Source organism: Carassius auratus, unplaced genomic scaffold (assembly GCF_003368295.1).
Source record: "Carassius auratus strain Wakin unplaced genomic scaffold, ASM336829v1 scaf_tig00216774, whole genome shotgun sequence".
NCBI classification, from domain to species: Eukaryota; Metazoa; Chordata; class Actinopteri; order Cypriniformes; family Cyprinidae; genus Carassius; species Carassius auratus.
The window spans coordinates 40,974-63,366 of NW_020528732.1; the positions used below are offsets into that span (position 1 = coordinate 40,974).

Here is a 22,393-nt window from a genome sequence, read left to right on the forward strand (position 1 = left end):
CATAGTCAGAAACAATCCCATTATTCAATGCAGTACTGACCTCCAGCTGGTTTTGATTCACCTGATCCCATTTGCAATCTTTTGTTGTGCTAACAGAGTTATAAGAAGAATCATATAACTATCTTTACTGTCTTGTACTGCTGAAGGATGTGCAGGTGTGATGTGAAAGCAGCTCTCATTAGAAGGTATATTTATACATGCAGGTCTAACTTTCAGTTTCACCATAAATAACAGATTGGAAAGGAAAATGTTTGTGCTCTCCAGTTGTTTCAGAGGCAGGCCCGGACTGGCCATCCTGAGCACACAGAGAATTCCCTGTTTCCTGGCATCTCATTTGACCTGCTGCCCAGTTTTACTTTTTTATTTTTTTATTTTTTGTTATATCATTATTATTTTATATTATTGCATGCCACATGCACCAACGTGATCATTGCCGAGTTTGACATTCGATAATAAATTGATATTAAATCACAAATCAGTTGATTCTGCTCCCATCAAGCGGTTTAAAACAGCATAATACAACAATATTCTGTGGTACTCAAGTGACCAGAAGCAGCAGTGAAATATAGCGAAATTACTGACCATCAAGTGCAGGTCAGTTTCATCTGTAAATAGGCTACTGTATTTTTGTCTTAGTTTAGTTAAGTATTAAACTGCAAGCAAATGTTAGTAGCAAAATCAGTAGCATTCCATTATTACATTAAAGGACATCATTATTATCTATTGTAAAGGTGCATTGATATATTTCGCAGACAGATGTTCACATCAAATTATAGTAAAGGATGGAGCTAGTGCAGACAACACTACAAAAATATAAGACATAATAATGCAATAACCTGTTCAGTGTTATTTTTGTATAAACATATTGTACTAATTTAGACATTTAGCCATGCAAATCTATTGTAAAATATTTGTATGAAATAGAGGTTTGTTTATCTTAGGTATTAAAGTGATTTTGAGAAAAATAACAACAATAACACACTGTCTTAATGCTATACTTACAATTGACTAATTTATATTGTGTGCAAAAAAGTTACAATGATGTGGTTGTTTTGCAACAAGATGGAGACAGTTCTGTTCATAACAGTAGACCTGCTGGTAAAGAAATGACAGGTACAAGAAAAACAACTATAATAATAATAATAATAATAAAAATAATAATAGTGTTGTGGGTATATAGCAGGACCACCAAAACTGCAGATAACCCTGCAGAGTTTAGCTCCAATCCCAATTAAACACATCTGAACAAGCTAATCAAGGTGTGTTGAGGCAAGTTGGAGCTGAACTCTTCAGGACAGCGGATCTCCAAAACCGAGTTGCGACACCCCTGTTGTATAGGATGCCCTGGATGAGTGTAAGATTTCCCAGTCCAACTCTACTGTAGTGAAAACTGTTAACCAGAACACCAAAATATAAAATAAATAAAAATAATTTCATTTCAATTTTCTGACTTTAGAAAGTTTAGTTAACTAAAGTTTAGTTTATAATCAGTCAGCTCTGAGTGTTCAAATAGAAAGTAATTACATTGCCATTAAACTGCATATTTTCATAAATCACATGACCATAAGGGTGTTCTCCTCATGTGTGTCCAAACATGCATAGCTATTTCGAATATACCTGTTGATCTGATTTATTGACTGGTAACTGTTGAGGCACACTTATTAAAAAGTAACGAAAGACATAATATTTTATTCACAAGAAGATACTCATTTCCAGGTTTAAGACATTTTAATCTTTTAATTTCTCTGCTTTTAATTTAAAAATCTGATTATGCACTCAGCTTATAATAGAAAGAGATTTATTTCTAGATTTATGTGATGCTATTTTATTTTACTTTTTTTTTTTTATACATTGTTCTTTAAAAATACTAGAAATTGGCTGATGAACACAGACAAATCTTACTGTAATCGTGAATTTATTTGGATCCATGTTTCATGTCGATGTTTCTCTCTCTCTTTATTGTGATTCTTGACTTCCTCATATTATTTTGTACATCCATCAAAACTTGTGTTTTCTGGTCCGGATTTCATTCTCGTTTTGGCTGAAAGAATAGCATTAGTGAGAAGGGAGAGAGGAAACTTTAATGGAAAATTAATAGAAAAAATAGAGATTTTTTTCTGCTTTCTATTTGAATATATTTTACAATTTAATTTATTCCTGTGATCAAAGCTACATTTTCAGCATCATTACTCCAGTCTTACACCAACTGTAACAATATACACTATACCATTCAAAAGCTTAAAGTCGGTATATAAAGAAATTAAAGCTTTTATTTAGCACACACGTGATCATAAATACAAAAATCACGTTACAAATTATGCTGTTCTTTCAATTCATCAAAAAGTATATATTGTCAGCTCTTTTTTTCAAATTAAAAATAATAATAATAATATAAATAATAAATGTTTTTTTTTTTTCAGTAGCAAATCAGAATATAAGAAGCATTTCTGAATGGAGTAATGATGCTTAAAACTCAGCTTTGAAAGTCAGCTTTGATTGTTCCTGATAAACGGTTTAACTGCACTTGCAACTTGGAAATGTATTTTATAATGCAGAACGTGTAAATTGCACAGGATTAAAATTTTATTATATTAATATACTATATATTTATTATTTATTTATTTATTTTTTTCCACAGGATTTGGTTGCTTGGGTGACGGTGGGATTCTTACACATTCCTCATTCTGAAGATATTCCCAACACAGCGACTCCAGGTAATGCAGTGGGATTCTTCCTGCGTCCCTTCAACTTTTTCGACGAGGACCCCTCACTCGCGTCCCGCAGCACGGTCATCGTGCGACCAGATGAGAAGGGCCTGCCGAAGATTCAGAGATGGACTCCAGAGGTCGTAGGTCACTGTGTCTCAAACAAACCTTTCTATTACAATGGCACATACACTGGAGTCTAGACAGAGACTGAGCTCATTTAATATTGTGTTAATGTTTTGTGCTTTATATAAAATCATAAAAGAGCTGAAATGTGACATTAAATACTGATGGTATCAAATATTTTAAAAACCTCATGAACATCTGACTTAACTGACAACATAAACAAGATTGTTACAAACATTAAGAATATTTAAATGTTTTTTTTCTCAATACAAATCTTACAAATAAATGTTGTATTTCAACATTATTATATTTTAATCCAGGAATCAGAAGAAAAAATATAAAATTATATTTTGCATACAAATGCAGGATTTTAAGGCAGTTTTGTACCTGTTATATTATTTTCATTACAGTTCAGCAGAATTTCTTCTTGTTTTTATAAATTAGTATGAATTAAATTCTGTACAACCAATATGACAACGTAGCTATAGTTACAATTGTATTTTACAACTGTATTTTTTATAATACAGTAAGCAACTAAGAATTGTTAAATGGATTCTGCTTATTTTTAATGAAAATAATGTAAACATGCAAATGAAGTCTTAAAATAAGTATAATTTTCCTTGTGTAAAATGTTGAAAACTTCACCTGTTGAAGTGTTTTTGAAAATAAACGTGTAATAATTGAATGCTTGTGAATAATTAAATGCAATGTGAGTAGTGTGTTTATATTGGTTGTTGTGGTAACCTTGAGCAGTGGGATGAAGTGAGGACCCTTGAGTTCCATCAGTGAGAGGATGTGTCCATGGATGAGGTTTATCAGCAGAGAACATCCAGGATGGTGATGGTGTATCTGTGAGCTCACTGATCCCGCGCTCATGTATGGGCTCAGCATAAGTGGGAAACAGAGGCTCCTCACACAAACACACACATTCTGGAATCTCTCTGCAAACAGACCATAATTCACCTGCAGAGTCTCCCATGGAAACCCACAAGAGATGGGTGGAAAAGACAATAATCTGACTGATTATAATAATTTGATCTTTAACTAGTCACATAAAAACAATACTCTTATTAACAGTAACAATGTGAAAAAGAAAATATTATATTGTATACACATAAATATTCATACAGAATACTTATAAAATAGATTTAATCTATACATTATATACTCTTAATATATACAAATAAATTATATTTATATATAATGAAAGATAAAGTAACAATTTCTATTCTTTCTTTATTCTAAATAAATATTTGAATTCCATGCTAATAATTCAAATAACATGCTTATCATTTGAAAGCATTTTGACAGAACAGTATACATCACTGCTGAAAGATCTTTGACTAGTATTGGAAGCATGTGTGACAAAATCTTTGACCAGTAAGACTTTATTTTCTCCCTGTTTGTTCATTTTTCTTAAAGTGTGGAATGGGACAGAGATGGAATGGTAAAGCCACCTTATATACTTTAGGTGACCATTCTTAAATTCAGCATGACAACAACAACAGATGCTCACAAAAAAGAAGCTCTGTTTGTGAAGGTCTGAAGGATTTTTCATTCTTCTCTCACACACACCTGACATAATAATATGTTTTTGTCATTTGTCATCTCAATAATTATAATGATTTTCAGGTCTTGTGGTTCCTACAATCACTCATTTTCAGATTTCAGTGTTAAAATGTTAAGATAGTTTAGGCTTTTACTACCTTTTTTGTACTTTTGTATTGGTGATGAAGACATATTTTCTCTGTTTTTATGACAAAAGCTTTCATGGTTCAATCATGAAAACTTTTTATCATTAACAGGAAAAGGGCAGTGCAGCAGGAGCAATGACAGAATATACAATTTCATATTTGAATATGTTAAATATGTTAGGAATTAGCATTTTATAATACTGTGTGAGTCACTTTTATCATTATCAAATGTTGGCTATAACCTGTACATTGTTCCACAAGAAATTTGATTCAGATGATGATATACTTTTGGTTATTTAATAATCATTCAGTATTGTATGTAAATTTAATATTCAACTCTAAATGATATCATTTATGTTTTTTGTCCTGAAAACTCATACGTTGTAAGCACCAAGCCTCAGTCTTCCATCAGCAGAACGCACAATCTGATCAAATGCCTTGAGAATCAAGACATCAACATCTTCGTTTGTGTCAATCTCATTATGATAGTTCTTCACTGGGAAGATGTAGCTCATTGGAACACCGACTGTGGCACTGCACAACTCCATCTGGACAGAAACACAATGCAAAATTGTTTGTAAATCTACAGAAAACATCATACAACATGTATAGATGATTAAATGACCTTTAGTACCTTCTCTTTGATCTTCTTGCTTCTGTAGACCATCTTTAGATCATTATTGACCAGAGGACTTGCTTCATCCACTTTAGTCATCACAATCACTTGAGGAATCCCTGCAATGAGAAAGATGAAAGTGTTTTAATCTGAATGATACAAATCTACATTTTGTAATATATACACCGGTGTTTTCCATTTCTCTCATCTTGTCCAAAACAAAGGCAGATAATATCAAATTTTTTATTGGTTCACTTAAAGCATCTTTATCTAATTGTTGAAATGTATTTAAAAAAAAAAGAATGATAAAAATCATAGAAAGTTTTACCGTTTTTACTGATGGTCCGGCGAATAAGCCTCAGTTTCTCTGTGATTATCTTATCATCTGCAGCGATTTGGATTGTACTTCCATCTATGACGTAAACTAGGCAGAAGGCTTGATCAGACAGTGAAGGGTTTTCATTGTAATGTTCATCGTCACTAGTGATAGGTTTCTCCTTGAACTAGATTCATGAAATGAAAACAAAATCTATAAATGTGAGAGATATTGTGCAAATTCAAATGTTAATTTTAAAGTAAATGGATGCAGTTAAAGGGATAGTTCACCCAAAAATAAATTTTGTAATCATTTACTCATGGTCAAGTTGATCCAAACCTGTATGCGTTTCTTTCTTCTGTTAAATACAATAAAAAATATTTTGAAGAATGTGTACCATGTTTTTCACATCCCAGTCAATGACAACCAGTAGCTGTTTGGTTACCAGCATTCTTCAAAATATCTTCTTTTGTGAATCTTCATTTTTGGGTGAGTGATCCCTTTAACTTTAAATTGAATGTCTTACTTCATATCCCTCCTTCACACGTCCATATATGGTGTTGACAATGTCATCTATTTGACTCTCAGATATTTTTTCAGGTTCTAAACCTATTATGTCACATAATTCATAAGGCAAATCAGCATCTGCACTTCTGATGCGGTGTGTTCTCAGCTGTAAGTAGGGACCAAGAGAAATGGCAATATTAAATTATATATTTTTAAATGTCACACAATGCTTATGATTTAAAACAAATGTCTGGCTTGGTGGATGATTTGTCTATATTTTCTTAAATCATGTTCCTACAGTCTTATCAGCTACCGTGTGTGTAATATAGAAGTCAAATAATGCTTACGATTTTTGTGAAACTGTGACTGGCGCCTGACGATGAAGTATCAGCTAGTGCTTCATTAACTATTTCTCCCTGAAAGGCACTAAGGACAGAGTTAATAAAGCTGGACTTCCCTGCTCCAATTTGTCCAGCCAACAGGATCTTGATGTTTGTCACATCTGGATTACTCGGAGTAAACTTTTCTAGACGTTCTTTCAGTGCTTCCTTCTGTCTACAAAAGACAAAATTATCTGCAATTAAAATAATGTATGACACTATATAAAAAACATTTGGATCCAACATTTAATAATTTTGTCAATTTCTACAATTTTTCATTTTTTACAAATCTCCATTTTAAATACATTTATAGATTGATATTTTAAATGAGATATGGTTCATTTTATAATTCCAAGCAAAAGGGAACAAATAATAATAATAATAATAAATAAATAATCAGCTTTTCAAATCCTTTTTTTTTTTTTTTTTTTTTTTTTTAAAGAGTCAGATGCATTCAAAAGAAATATGTATTAGACAATGTATAGAATTTTACAGTAGTTAGGCCTAAATATAATGGTATTTGGGCTTTTTACAAATATAAATTTTACTACATTGCTGAACAGACAACTATCTATAAGATATCCTCAATACTGTAGAAATGCAATGTCCACATAACCTTAGAACATGTAGCTTACCCCCAGTCAAATGGTCTCCATGCTCCAACCAGTTCTGTGAAAAAACAACATATATATATATCAAATAAAGTATTCAGTTTTACAATAGTATCTCAAGCTCTGAGAATATATGATGTGTTTTTGTGATGTGATTTTACTCTATCTGCAATTTTTTTACAATAAATGTTTGATACGTTTGGAGCTTTGGTGTTGCCAACTTTAGATTGATGTGCGTGTTTTTGCCTCCTTTTTTTTGTAAGTCTCATAAAAATGTAAGACAGGTTACTTGAAACACCATTCGTATAATTACCTAGAAATTCGGTGGGATGAACTCTATCATATGGCCACCCCAAACACACTGAGATTGGGACAAAAGAGTGCGGTATTAGGGCCGTTGACATATCGTGTCTTTTGCGCACTCAAGTTCGTCATTTCAAATATAGGTGCGCGGTATGCGCGTTCATAACTGAAGCAACACAGTGACGTGCTCGTTTTTTCAGGCGCGTCTGCACAGCATAGAGTTAAAAACATCTCAACTTTCAGAATGCCGCAAGCACACTGCAGGTCATGTAGCTTCATTTTTTTTCTGTAACGATCTAGAAAGCTCAGCCAAGATGAAGGAACAGCTGATCATAGCTGTATATGGATTGCCATTTTTAAATTTATTTAGTTGCAGAGCTACTGCAAGCAATGTTTAGTGCTGCAAATCCATTTATCCTTTGCTGAAATTTCCGCGTCTTCATGGAGAGAGCAGGTCACGATTGCTCAGCAACGGCAGACGCCTCATGAACACAAGTGCCCGGAGGCGTTTTCCTTGCGTTTTAGGTGCGATATGTGGACATGTTAAAGTGTTCGTGTCAGTAGTGTAGCCAGAAAAGAGACTCTGGGTGTGCATATGAAAATCTGGGTGTGCCACACTTATTGTCAGATTACTCTGCAAAATTATGGGATAGTATTTTTGTCGCGCTGCTTCCGTCCAACCATACTCCTAGTGGTAATTTGCAGGTCGTGTCAAAATGTAGTTGGTTTAGACCTAACTACTGAAATCTTGTGCTGAGTATATCCTGTTGGTTGTTACTTTATTATGCTGGAAGTTAACATCATTGGAATCATTCATTGCTTCTTAATTAAATTTAAACTGTTATGTCTGCATTAACCTGCTGCCCCCTGGGTTTTAATATTATGATTGTAAAATAATAAAATTATTAGTTACCGAGTTTTGGGTATTTGAGTGTTTTCTTGGATACTGTCCCACTGAAAGTATTTAGTCCAGTAGAGAACCTGTAAACCCTGGGTAGAGTGAGTTTGTGGGGGTTACAAATACATTGGTAGTTTGTAAAATACACACTGATGTCTATGGAAGAGCAAAAACTATCTATTCAAATGTAATTTGCCGACGTGTTTTATTATTATATCAGACACACATTGCAGAAAAATAAAGTTTACTCTATTCTTCTCCCAGGTCAACGTCCACTTACTTTCATGTATTTCGGAAGAAACTTTGGAATTCAAATGCTGTACGTTAAATCCGGCTGACAGGACTCTGAACTGCAGCGCTCATCTCGTTATATAAAACTGTCTTTGATATAGATCGAGATAATTTATAAAGATTTTAAACGAAGAATCGGAATATGAGATAGTTGACATGGTAAGCATGTTTATGAATATATTTTAATTTAAAAAAATGAAATGAATAGCGATACATCTGGGGCATGTTCAAGTTCAAAACGGTGCGCAACGTTTTGCTACGGTTTCCGTGTTGAACGTCATGTTTCCTGGAAACGGTGTGCACCGGGGTTTGAGATGCGTTTTCTCTTGTTTGGTGGGTGTGTCAGAACTGCAGTTATAAAGCACGCGGTATTAAAGTGAACTCGCACAATGGCTTAAGGAAAATAATGTACAAATGTGTTCGTTGCAGCTCGGTATACGCAACAACTGAGGATATTAGAAGACATGTTTGTCCTGAGTTTTATTGTAAAAATATAGGATATCAATATATGTCGTTGTTTATATTTTTAGCTTCATTGCAAGTGTATGACATTTGGTAGCCTATATAAATAAACAATGGTAATTAAGTGCTTTTCCTAAAAATGAGAAAGAAAATGCAGGAGAATAAAACCGTGTGAACTACAAATAAAGTCAGAATGTGAGGCTAAATAGATGGCTCCAAAAATTCTTCACAAAGAACACAAAGAATGGCCTTCTCAGCTGCCATAGTTACAACTCTTGCGTCATCAGAACAGTGTGTTCAATGCACCACCGTTTCTGTTTAAAAAAACGTTGTGCAACGTTTTGTCGGGGCTGAACGCAGCTCTGTTATTGTGGCTGCGGTGTGTCACATGACAATCATGACGCGTCACCATGTAAACAAGGGGTCAGTTAAAATATTTGTAACTTACACATGAATTTAACATGGTTGTTTTAAAAATATATATATATATATATATATATATATATATATATATATATATATATATATTATCATTATTATTTTTTTTCTAAGTAAACAACAATAGCACAAGTTTAGTAAACATTTTTTATTCAGACTATAAAAAAAAAAATAATTCCGCATCTATTTTTAGGTGGGCACAGACACGCCATTGGTTCGCGTTGCGTTGACCTGTTGTCATCTGTGCGGCTTAATGGACCGAACTGAGCGACCTTTTCGAGAGCGCAGAGGAGCTCATTGCGAACATTAATCTCTGCAGAAGTTCCTTTTTTCTTTTTTTGCACGTATACATGATGAAGATCAGTATTAAGTTACTACATTTATTTTGCTTACCTTTCTACTAAATGTAAATGTCTGTACTTTGAAGAACTGCACATATAAAATATATAAGACTTTAATAAATGTACAATATAGTCCTCTTGAGGAGCACACCCAGCTTCTACTATATACATATACATTTACATATATGTATGTATACACACACACACACACACACACCTCTATTTTGTATACTCAGTTATTATTGTCGTCAAGTTCTACATTAAACACTATATTTCCCATTTTAAATTTGAACTATATTAAAAATATAGAAAATTGTTAGCCTGAATGCAATGCAAGTCGCTTTGGATAAAATATATATATGGGAGTTTTGTTATCTCTAATAAAGGTAACATTGTTATTTAACTTTAACATTGCAATTTTATGAAATCGATACGGATTGTAAGGCTTTACTCTACACTCCAAAAAAAAAAAAAAAAACTCTTTTGAGGACAGTGTATGTAAATTCAATATTATGTATTTCAAATTTTGCAAAGCATTGTGTTTTAGGTTTATCAGGAAATGCATGAAAATGAATTGTGATTTTATTAAACTAACCTTTTCTACTTTTATATGCATCACTCTTTGTCTTGTATCCCCTGTTCCTGTTTGTCAGTGTCTGATCTTAGCCTGTCTTACCAGGTGATCTTCTAAAGGGTGGGATTAGGAACCACAAGTAGTCCATCTGTATCCAGGCAATGATCAGGCAAGGGGCAGACAATCTCCAACAGGGGCAAGACCAGAGAGGTAAAACTAAGACAGGCAGAAGGTTGAGGCACGGGTTGAAACTACAAAGATTAAGCTAAAGCTAAGACAAGAAAAAAAACTAGAATAGTAGAAATAAAACTAAGAACTAGAATTATGGAACTAAGGCTAAGAAACAGAATGAAACTCAGAAAGGTAAATGGCTCTGCAGAGTAGCTAACGCTCTCTCAAGCACTAAATGCTAACAACACTCGGTCCAGGTGAGCAAGAGAGCCAGCCTTTTGTAGAGCATGTGAATTGGCCTCAGATGTGCATGCAATCAGTGAGATGAATTGTGTTAGTCTGTGTGGTGCAAGTGTAACCCCTCTCTACTGGTTCGTTCTCTCGACCCTCCCGGAAAGGACCACACAGAGACAAAGGCTGAGCTCATCAATCGCACGTTTACTGAGATGTCGAAAATAAAATATCTGACAACATTTTATTTCTGTACGACCGGAGAAAGATTTTCCACCTACCATTCTCCTCAACAGCTTCATAAAACTGAAGAGAATAAGGCCGACTTAACTCAATTGTTATCATACTCGCCTGTAGGCAGAGGTGTCAAGTAACGAAGTACAAATACTTCGTTACTGTACTTGAGTAGAAATTTGGGGTATCTATACTTTAGTTGAGTAATTATTTTTCAGCCGACTTTTTACTTCTACTCCTTACATTTTCACGCAAGTATCTGTACTTTCTACTCCTTACATTTTAAAAATAGCTTCGTTACTGCTATTTCCTTTAGGCGTGTTTTCATTCCGGCTTGTCACCATTCAAAAAAAAAAAAAAAAAAAAAAAAACCTATCCAGATAAATCGCGCCATCCGGATGGAGTGAATTTGATTGTGGTTGGATGAGAAGTATAAACAGATACCATTCCGACATCCTATTGGTTTGTAACTTACGCGATCCATCGCACCTGCACGTGACACAAATCACCTCACACTCCAGCAAGGAGTAGCCAGTTTTGAGTTCGTTTATCAAAAAATATATTTCTTAAAAGAAGGGTTGGGTATGGAACTGGTATCCGATCGCCTCAGAGTCAGTCGGTCTCCTCCTCGTCTTTCAGCGCGCTCTTCAATCCGCAGACCACGGCGGAGCAGCGCGAGCTCAAACAGAGACAGAGGACATAAGGTGTGTGTTTATCGATAGATTGTTAGAATATCTGTATCTGTGTCATAAATACAGTTTACAAAAGGTCACGAAGAAGCAGTCGCTTTCTCATGTACTGTAAAGTTTTTGCTTGTCACCGCTCATCACACCACAGCTGTTTCCTCCAGCGAAAATCAAGCCCTTAACACATATGAACGAACACATACTTTAATTAGACTCATTTAAATATACTTAATATACTTAATGTACTAAATATACTTATTAATGTAATCATACAGTACTTTATACATACACTAACTACTGTACAAAAGTCTTAGGCACGTTAGTATTTTCACTTAAAAGAATGGTGTTGGGCTATTTATATATTCTGCTGTAGTGTGTCGGTAGAAAATATCAGTTTACATTTCCAAACATTCATTTTGCTGTGTCCAACTGCTTGTGCATTCACAATCGCAATAGATTGTTATTACAATTAAAAGCAAACTGATATTTCCCTACAGACACACTACAGCAAAAGATATAAATAACTGGCTTGAAACCCTTTTTTTGGGGTGAAAATACTAATGTGCCTAAGACTTTGCACAGTACTGTATTTTACAAACGACATTGTTGCTACTTTATAGAGAATGAGCATACAGTCATTCACAGAACTGATTTAAGACAGTGACAGACAGCACTCATCTTACAACCCATTCTCATCAGTCTGCGTATAAATAACACGACTTTACACTCTCTATTTGCGTGTAATGCATACGCCAAATGCCATTTTTGCGTGCATATGATACGCCAATCCTTCCCATTAATTTCGGTGGAGAGCAGATGCGTCCAAATAACACGCATCATCTTCAGCGGCAGTGACGTCACTAGCGAGGCTCGTTCAGTTCACCTGATGCGCGTACACCTTCAAACAGGTAAGCAAGGGTAAATATATTTTTTTGTTCTTCTTTTTGTAATGATATCACGTGGTTAAGCGTATTGTTTTAATTATTTCAGTATTTCTGCATCACGTTAGACAGGGCCGTGTTTTTAAAGGGCAGTTTATGCTCCAATTATGGGTCAGTGGGCTGCTCAGCTAGCCTACCATTGTCATTAGCCTAAGCTAACCTGTACTGTTTATAGACCTGTTGCAGTTTTAAATAAATTTATGATGTGACATATGGGTCTTCAGCTTTTAGACATGACTAATACAAGCACAACAAAGCACCCAACCCAATATCGCGTGATAATCGTGATCGTGTAAAAAGTCCACACATTTAGCATATTTTTACAATACTAGCCTAACTTTTGCTTGACCACGTCATGTGTAGCCAATACACACACAGTAACTACAGCATATTTACCATGCTTCTCCTACTGTAACCGTAGTTTTACTCTGGACTTTGTAACACACAATAACCACGACATTTACTATGGGTTTACCATAGTAACCATAGTTTTACTCTGGTATTTGTAGTTACTAACACACAATAACCACGACATTTACTATGGGTTTACCGTAGTAACCATAGTTTTACTCTGGTATTTGTAGTTACTAACACACAATAACCACGACATTTACCAGGATTTTACCACAGTAACTGTTTTTACTCTACACTATTTGTAAAGCACAGTAACCACTAAGTTTGCCATGCCTTTAATATCTTTTTGTGAAGTAATTGTAATTCAGTGTTTTTTCTGTCTTGCAGTTATGTCGGATTACATACTCCACAACAACCTGTAATCCAGCAGATCTTTAAAGAAGCCATCTCTTGTAAAATCTCTCTCTCTCTCTCTCTCTCTCTCTCTCTCTCTCTCTCTCTCTCGCTCTCTCTCGCTCTCTCTCTCGCTCTGCTAGAATTAACAGGGAACTTCAACTCCACGCTCCCAATGCTGATATTGAAGAAGCTGTCAAGGGGGCTGAACAAGTCCTTCAAAGGATCAACCCTTCACAGGTAATGTTGAAGACTCTTAGTTATAACTGATTTGCTTTAATGAACGCATCCTTATATTATGTGTTAATCAAATATTTTGGTCACAGATCATTTTAACACACTGTCTCAACATGTTTATATTTCAGGAAGGCCTGTCATGAGATTTGAATTTGACCATCTTGTGCATTTATGAAGAAGACCAAAAGCTGCAAAGGCAAACACTTCCAATGGTACGTCAGATACATTTTTCTCAGCATTTGATGTTTCTTAAATTTTGGTTCACTTAGCCCATCAGGAAGAACACTCAACAAAGAGCATGTTGTAGTAGTAATAATTCATCCAATAATCATATTATATTGCACAAGCGTACTTATACAAAATTCTACAACTTTTACTCCTACTGCTGTTATCGGCCATTACCACAGCTCCCATCAGATTGTGCCCATTGTAAGAGTGTTTATATCATGAAGTTTAAATGAAGTCCATTGTATTCTTTATTAATCTTTACAAATTGGTGCCGCCTCTTCCTGTTTCAACAGTACATGATATCTGTCCACACCTCATAGTCTGCCTTTCTTTCTGTGGTGATGTTACTGAACACATCTGTCTTAGAAGCAAGAGAATGGAAATCCTAGTTTAACTTTTCAAGTGCTACAAATCAGATCTTCAATGAATTTGGGCAAATCAGATCACTTAAAGTTGTTCACACAAAGACCAATAACTATAATGAGAAGTATTTTAGCATCCACACCAACAGACAATACTGTTCTCTTAAATCTCTTAAATGTTCCCCTCATTCTGTTAAATTTATACACAAAATTCTGCCTTTCTCTGCCTTTTTCACTTCATCTTCATGCTGTACTCCCTCACTCACACATTATTTTATGCTCTGTTGTAAGGCAGAAACTGAGAGATTGCATGATGGCATTTTCTCAGACGCTGAATCTGATGTGTACAGATGAACTCAGGAGCCTACTAGAGTTGCCAAGGAACTTGTGCTTGAAGTATATAATGATATCTGCTTTATTTATATTTTTAAACAACAATAATGATTAAACATGGGGTCAATAAATATTTTCTTGTTTTACAGCTGAAGACCAGAAACGCAAAGAAAATCAGTCAAACCAGTCCTAAAGAAATGAGGAATGAACATGGACTTCTTGTGCCCCAAAAGAAAAGACAGAAAGGTGAAAAGTTTCACATTTCCATTTGTATGTCTGAATTCAATGCAGTTATGTGTGGTACAACATTGATGTTGATCTCTCAAAAGACTTTTCAAGTCCGCAGTTATAGTTTTTCACATATACATTTTTTTTATAGCTCCTAAAATGAGCAAATCAGCTGTGCATCATCTCTGTGATTTGGGAAGGAAATGACTGAATATGGTGAGTACTGACACCTGCACCTGTATTCACCAACACTATTACTCTAGAATGGTTATTTATTGCTGACTTATTGTTTTGTCTGTTTGTTTGAATTAAGATGAAGCCAGTTGATGAAGATATCAATTGAATGGCCACCAAGTGCATCACTGCTACCTGAACCCATCAGTTATCTTCTGTGAAGACTGCATTCACAAACCGCTCTACTGCGACAGCTCAGATGTTACGGCCTGTAAAAGTAAACATCACAGCTAAACAACGAGAGCTAGTTGTGGTGGGATTCTTTTGGCCAATATCCCCAACAAGAATCAATGTTAAGTCCAGTGCAACAATTATAAATAAAAATACTATATATTGTTTATTGATTTACCATACCCTAAATACATGTTTTGTCCCTCCAGGACATCTAGACCAGGTGGAGTGTGGGGAGGACCGTCAGAGACTCCAGCCAGCCGAGCCATGGATTGCTCTCACTGTTACCATCAGGCAGACGTTATCACAGAACCTACACCAGCAGACAGTGAGACAAGTTCCTTTCACAGGCAATCAGACTGAACTGAACTCATACCAGTAAAACCATACACACCCCACCAACCTCATATGCCCTGCACTCTTATCAGTTATGCTGACTGGACTCAATATTATTATGCACCCTGACATTCTGTTTGCACTAATTCATACCGTGCTTTACTGCAGAGATGTATGTGTACTGTGATTATTATTGTTTTCAATTCATGCTCTCTGTATAGCATAATTTTTAACATATATTGTTCTCTACCTGAATTGAGTCCCTTATATATGTGTGTTGCATATATATATTCAGAATTTGTATTTCATATATATTCATGAATTAATTCATTTGTCATCCATACTGTCGCGCTGCAGTCTGCACCCAAGACTTTCATCACCTGTATACTTGTTCATTGTATTGTGACAATAAAGATATTTGATTTAAATTAGTTACATGTCTTTTGTTCATCAGTTGTGCTGTAGGGTGCTGCATAACAACTGCAAAAAAAAAAATATGACATGGAAGATTATGATATGTCCAGGATATTGACAAGCAAGAAGAGGAAGAAAAGCAGGAGAGCTCTAAAAACTTGATGTGATTCTTTGGGGCTCAAGACATTTCACCATGCATGCATTTGCATGGCTTCATCTGATTAGAAAAACATGGTTTTAACATAACCCATTTTTATTTGTTGTATATTTTTATTTATATTGTTAAAAATTGTATATCATTTGTCTTAATACACTACTTTAGTTGTCTTTATGTTGTATCCTCCAGTAAAGTACTGCACATGGTGTTGGATAATAAAGTAGGGTGAATATTCTATATTAAGAATGGTGTTTGGTTAATACACCATTTAATTTTGTAAACAATAGATAAATGTGTTTTAATTAAGAAATGAACATTTGGTTACGTTAATGACATTCAGTTAGATGAAGGGCAGGCTGAAAGCTGCATTAGAAGATACTGCATGGACTATAATGCTGCAGGAATTTCATGCACAACTGAAGGTGATGGACAAGGGAAAGATCAACATGAATCCAGTACTGTACAATAAGCAAGATGAGCATGCACATTACTGATGTTTAGTACCCGAGGAGCACAAATATGAGGAGTATTTTACACAGAGACACAAATTAGCTCTTAATATTATGATTCTTTGCATTGCATGAATTATATGGATTTGCACTATAAACTACACACTCTTTGTACCTTGTCTTACTGAATGACACATTGACACTGTGAAAGTACAAAGAAGTGTCACAGTATGTATTGGTTGTTTAAATTGGTGTCTTTGTTTACTTTCAATACTGTATCCTTGCACCTGATGTAATTCAATATTTGGAGCCTATTCCAAATAGGCACTGATGTATATTTTTATGGTTCTATTCTTATTCTAAGATAAACATGACTTACAACTTACATATTGGCAATTTGTTGAAAAGAAAAACGTAAAAATTATGACTCAGCACAGTCTGTTGTCCATGATGAGAAAAGGTATGTGTATGTTTTACTGCCCTTCCATCTCCAAGGGCCCAGTAGAGTCCCCTAGAAGAGCAAAACAATGTAAATTTCAAATGGCTGTAAATCAAAGTCTGATTATAGTGTCAAAGAAAAAATTGGCAGGACAACTACTTATGCTATGCTAATTAAATAATGTTGGACAGAGTTTTCAAACATATATGGAAAGGTGGTATAAAGGTGTTTAAAAAAGTGCACTTAGTAAAATATCGAATTTCAGCCTGCCTCTTCAATATGTCATTAATGTTTACACAATGAACATGTTTAGATGACCCTTTGTTAAAAAAGATTGCATTTTCCCATTTTTTTAATTATTAAACATTTTAAACTAAATTACCCATAAGCCTCTGCCATCCTATTGTTTGAACGCGAGTAATATTAGCGCTGGTATTGGGAGTTGTGCTTACGGTTAGGGTTAGGGTTACGATTTCGGTAAAGAGGTAATTTCTCACGACATAGCAACACTGCATTGTTAACTGAAGGTGTTACTGACGTAATAATTACAGTCAAACGGACTTTGCAACATTAAGCGGTTTATAATTTGGGTTAAAAGATAGTCCAATCACAGCGAGTTCTGCGAGAGCCAAGGGAACGTCAAAGCCAATGGCAACCCAGTTGAGCAGAGGCGTCACACTAACTTGTACATATATGGTCATTTATGCCGGGAGCTTCCGGGTTCCTGTAGTGAATGGACAGAAGCTGCAGTTACCCTGATGCAGCAAGAAATACGTTGATTAAAGGTGTTTTTTTGTTTTGTGTTTTAACGAAGGTATAATGATTCCCATTGTATTGAATAGGCTACTTTGTTTACACTAATATTAGTGTACAGTACTTAAACTCAAAAGTTTGCATATACTGTGTGAAAAATAAATTTCAAAATGTTTCATTTGCTTAAAAAAAAACACCTCTGAAGATTATTTAAACACAATATTTTTCTACTACTCAATTTTCCTTCTGTAATATTTACAATGTATTTATAGTGTATTAAAGGTAAACAATTTATCACATCTAGGTTTCATGGAAATGGACCCTGAAAACTTGCCATTCTTAGATCCACCAGTTGAACTATAGGAATAGAAAACAAACAAACATCATGACATCAATCACTCATTGTCTAGTCATTTTACAGTGTTTATTGATATGTCAAACTTTTCGCAGATAAACATAGTGCCCAGAACAGTCTCTCTCCAGTTTATTCCACTATGAAAAAAAAAAGAAAAGTTGATTAAAAAAAAAATGCATAGAGGTAACTAAGTGAAAACAAACAAACAAAATTGCAACAGAAACTCCCTTCAAAAAACATAATTTTAATATTCAAAAATAAAAAGGGAATTTGTTTACAGAAATCCTGAGAAAAAATGCCAAAGAATAATCAAGGCTACAGTTTCTTCCCTTTATCAACCAAATAGGCAAAAATGATTAAGAACAATGCTCCAATATTTTACAATTATCACCTTTAAAAATATATATCCTGTAATCATTGTTTGCTTCTATTGTGAATAAATGCAAAACAAATAAATGGTTAATAATAATAATTATTATTATGTGTACATACAGTATTGTTCAAAATAATAGCAGTACAATGTGACTAACCAGAATAATCAAGGTTTTTAGTATATTTTTTATTGCTACGTGGCAAACAAGTTACCAGTAGGTTCAGTAGATTGTCAGAAAACAAACAAGACCCAGCATTCATGATATGCACGCTCTTAAGGCTGTGCAATTGGGCAATTAGTTGAAAGGGGTGTGTTCAAAAAAATAACAGTGTCTACCTTTGACTGTACAAACTCAAAACTATTTTGTACAAACATTTTTTTTTTCTGGGATTTAGCAATCCTGTGAATCACTAAACTAATATTTAGTTGTATGACCACAGTTTTTTAAAACTGCTTGACATCTGTGTGGCATGGAGTCAACCAACTTGTGGCACCTCTCAGCTGTTATTCCACTCCATGATTCTTTAACAACATTCCACAATTCATTCACATTTCTTGGTTTTGCTTCAGAAACAGCATTTTTGATATCACCCCACAAGTTCTCAATTGGATTAAGGTCTGGAGATTGGGCTGGCCACTCCATAACATTAATTTTGTTGGTTTGGAACCAAGACTTTGCCCGTTTACTAGTGTGTTTTGGGTCATTGTCTTGTTGAAACAACCATTTCAAGGGCATGTCCTCTTCAGCATAGGGCAACATGACCTCTTCAAGTATTTTAACATATGCAAACTGATCCATGATCCCTGGTATGCGATAAATAGGCCCAACACCATAGTAGGAGAAACATGCCCATATCATGATGCTTGCACCTCCATGCTTCACTGTCTTCACTGTGTACTGTGGCTTGAATTCAGAGTTTGGGGGTCGTCTCACAAACTGCCTGTGGCCCTTGGACCCAAAAAGAACAATTTTACTCTCATCAGTCCACAAAATGGTCCTCCATTTCTCTTTAGGCCAGTTGATGTGTTCTTTGGCAAATTGTAACCTCTTCTGCACATGCCTTTTTTTTAACAGAGGGACTTTGCGGGGGATTCTTGAAAATAGATTAGCTTCACACAGACGTCTTCTAACTGTCACAGTACTTACAGGTAACTCCAGACTGTCTTTGATCATCCTGGAGGTGATCATTGGCTGAGCCTTTGCCATTCTGGTTATTCTTCTATCCATTTTGATAGTTATCTTCCGTTTTCTTCCACGTCTCTCTGGTTTTGCTCTCCATTTTAAGGCATTGGAGATCATTTTAGCTGAACAGCCTATCATTTTTTGCACCTCTTTATAGGTTTTCCCCTCTCTAATCAACTTTTTAATCAAAGTACGCTGTTCTTCTGAACAATGTCTTGAACGACCCATTTTCCTCAGCTTTCAAATGCATGTTCAACAAGTGTTGGCTTCATCCTTAAATAGGGGCCACCTGATTCACACCTGTTTCTTCACAAAATTGATGTCCTCAGTGATTGAATGCCACACTGCTATTTTTTTGAACACACCCCTTTCAACTAATTCAACTAATTGCCCAATTGCACAGCCTTAAGAGCGTGCATATCATGAATGCTGGGTCTCATTTGTTTTCTGACAATCTACTGAACCTACTGGTAACTTGTTTGCCACGTAGCAATAAAAAAATATCCGAAAAACCTTGATTATTCTGGTTAGTCACATTGTACTGCTATTATTTTGAACAATACTGTACAAACAAAAGTCGCAGTATCAGTAGTGAAGGTAAAAGTGCTGGATTTTGGTTCACCCGCCAGTCATTTGAAGATGTTCAGGCAAAAGGAAACACCCATACTACGCAGCAATCATCCTTAATTTCAGAAATGTGACAAAACATATCTGGAGAGAGCATCATATTATTATATTCGATAGTGCTTTCCATATTTGGATCAACATACTAATTACAATCACAACTTCATTGTGCTGTTAATTCTCATCGCGGATTTCACTAAATTTTTCAGCTCCCAACAGCATCATGTGTTTCATAAATGGGGAGTAGAATTATTTATTTATTTCAGTGTATGTTATCTATTATATAACATAATATTTAGGCTGTAATATTATCAGTTTGGGCCCGGTTCCCCGATAATGCTCACTCTTAGCACGGGAAGAAGGCCTCGAAAGATATATCTTACCAAAGTTGTTTATGGTCCTAAGTGTGTTCCCCGAAGTGTCCCTTAGGAAGCTTCTTAACACGCTGCCACTTACGTCTGACATTACAAGAGCGCTGTCCAAAGTCAGGGTGCTGAATTAGTTGGCATTGATTGCTCATGAATCGATTTTCCACTTCACGCGAAGGAGCAATACAGCGTTAAGAAAGACAACACGTTCTATGCAAATGAAACATTCCTCAAATTATTACAGTAACATTTATTTTAACATATTTTAAGTTATCAGTAAAATATAGACTATAAATTAAATGATCAAATATGTTCACGCGATATGTTGTGACGGTTAGACGAACCGGGTATCCCTCGCTAATCATCCACGCTCCTTATCCCATTGTGCCACTTGTGCCGCTTCTTGACATGGGTTTAACGACTTATAAAAATTATGTAATACACTTTTATATTAATGGTAAGGTACTTTACAATCATAATTGATTGGCAAGCAGCTGCAGTTACTTCTGTTTAATGCGGCATTGATTTCCATTGGTTAATGTTTTAAATTAAAAGCAACCTATCTACAATGAACAGAGAGAAAGTTAGATACAGAATATGCTGGGGAAGCAACGTAAAAAAGGGCACCAAGCTTCTCGTCAGAGGAACTTGAAGTTTTGCTGGACCTTGCCACCAGGTCAGATATCACACCCCTATGGTCCACTATAACCTGCACGTTTATGGCCGCGTATCCCTTTCTCGATATGTACGTCTGATCAATCACTGATGTAATCCCCGGCATGTCGCAGAAGGGCGTTGGTGACAGTGTGGACGCACCTCCACACCGAGGTCTTGATTAGGCCGTAGCCCTCTCCCACGACCTCGATGAAGCTCCCTGTAGCAAAAAATAAATAAATAAATAAATAAATAATGTAGCGCTGCAAGCAGCTGGACTTCAGGCCTTAAAGCAAAATTCCGCCGCATTAGCCTGGCAAGCGCAGGTCTGAGAAGGTCCAGTAGCTCCATAATGAGTTGTCTTGGGAGCCAATTTTTTTTTTAAATATAGCCAAGTCAGGTAAAATGTCAAAAGGGCTTAAGATTTGCTGAATAAACAATTTACATCGACTAAGCTCCGCGTCCGGCTGCGTCTTTGATTCAATTGAGGACATGTTGGATCGCTGCCAAAGTTGGTCGTTTAGTGGACACCACCATGCTTACCCGTTTATAGATCTTAGCCATTTTGAGCCAAATTGTTTGCCAGATTTTAATTATCAAAAGTAATTGCCAATTTAAACGCTTTAATTACATTGCGAAAAAGCCTAGGCTAATTACCACCATATTAGCTCTGATACCACATGAAGTCAACTTCATAAATAGGCCTGTATCCATTGCAAACATATTTTGTTATGAGTCTTAAAATGTCCATAACATAAAATCATTGTTGAGCCACAACATTGTTAACATACAACAGTCTTTGACTTGTACTAGGCTGTGCTGATATCGAAAGACTGCTGTACAGTAGCGTCTTGAGCTCAAACAACTCTAAGAGAGAGCTTAAGAATGGTCCAGACCAATCTTACAAAAGTGTGACTTACAGAAGATATACTTAGCGTATGAACGTGATGGGAATTGTGCCATAAGGTTAAGAGAGAGTTTAAGGAATAGGTTAAGAACTACTTAGTGATAAGAACGTTCTGGGGAACCAGGCCCTGTTTGTATTGGTGACATAATATGTAAATGATCTGCGTGTGGCCTGTGATACTTGCACGTAGACTATAGTGTGGCCAAGTAAAAAGTGCGGTAAAGTAAAAAAAAAAAGGTTGAGAATCACTGATTTAGAACTAAAAACACAAATAATGCCTCAGCTATTGGAGGCATGGTGACATTCTAAAACATAT

The 22,393-nt window shown here is 35.4% G+C and overlaps 1 protein-coding gene and 2 long non-coding RNA genes across 4 annotated transcripts; 2 read left to right on the forward strand and 1 right to left on the reverse strand.

The window, feature by feature from the left end:
- Nucleotides 1-4,838: 4,838 nt before the first annotated feature.
- On the reverse strand, nt 4,839-10,702 carry LOC113098951 (interferon-induced protein 44-like). The gene is made up of 7 exons (XM_026263992.1): nt 10,365-10,702; nt 6,980-7,013; nt 6,312-6,519; nt 5,984-6,130; nt 5,470-5,644; nt 5,160-5,260; nt 4,839-5,073 (listed from the first exon to the last, which is right to left on the reverse strand). Exons 1-7 carry the CDS (start codon nt 10,408-10,410, stop codon nt 4,900-4,902), a joined length of 885 nt encoding a protein of 294 aa, XP_026119777.1. The 5' UTR covers nt 10,411-10,702; the 3' UTR covers nt 4,839-4,899.
- A 2,978-nt stretch (nt 10,703-13,680) lies between these two features.
- On the forward strand, nt 13,681-14,621 carry LOC113098949 (uncharacterized). The gene is made up of 3 exons (XR_003289248.1): nt 13,681-13,721; nt 14,428-14,495; nt 14,582-14,621. It is a non-coding gene; the product is annotated as an uncharacterized LOC113098949 (long non-coding RNA).
- A 2-nt stretch (nt 14,622-14,623) lies between these two features.
- On the forward strand, nt 14,624-15,743 carry LOC113098948 (uncharacterized). Of its 2 annotated transcripts, XR_003289247.1 has the most exons (4): nt 14,624-14,678; nt 14,812-14,876; nt 14,974-15,186; nt 15,275-15,743. It is a non-coding gene; the product is annotated as an uncharacterized LOC113098948 (long non-coding RNA). The 2 variants fall into 2 exon arrangements; XR_003289246.1 differs by lacking the exon at nt 15,275-15,743 and having other exon boundaries at nt 14,974-15,268.
- The last annotated feature ends 6,650 nt before the right edge of the window (nt 15,744-22,393 follow it).

What these genes read in the sequence shown, in the direction of transcription:
- LOC113098951 (XM_026263992.1), bottom strand. Translation starts at nt 10,410, where the DNA reads ATGGACTACTTGTGGTTCCTAATCCCACCCTTTAGAAGATCACCTG. An exon ending in ACCCTTTAGAAGATCACCTG is followed by an intron (nt 7,014 to 10,364) that starts GTAAGACAGGCT and finishes GTTTTTTCACAG; the next exon opens with AACTGGTTGGAGCATGGAGA. An exon ending in GTGTGAAGGAGGGATATGAA is followed by an intron (nt 5,645 to 5,983) that starts GTAAGACATTCA and finishes TCATGAATCTAG; the next exon opens with TTCAAGGAGAAACCTATCAC.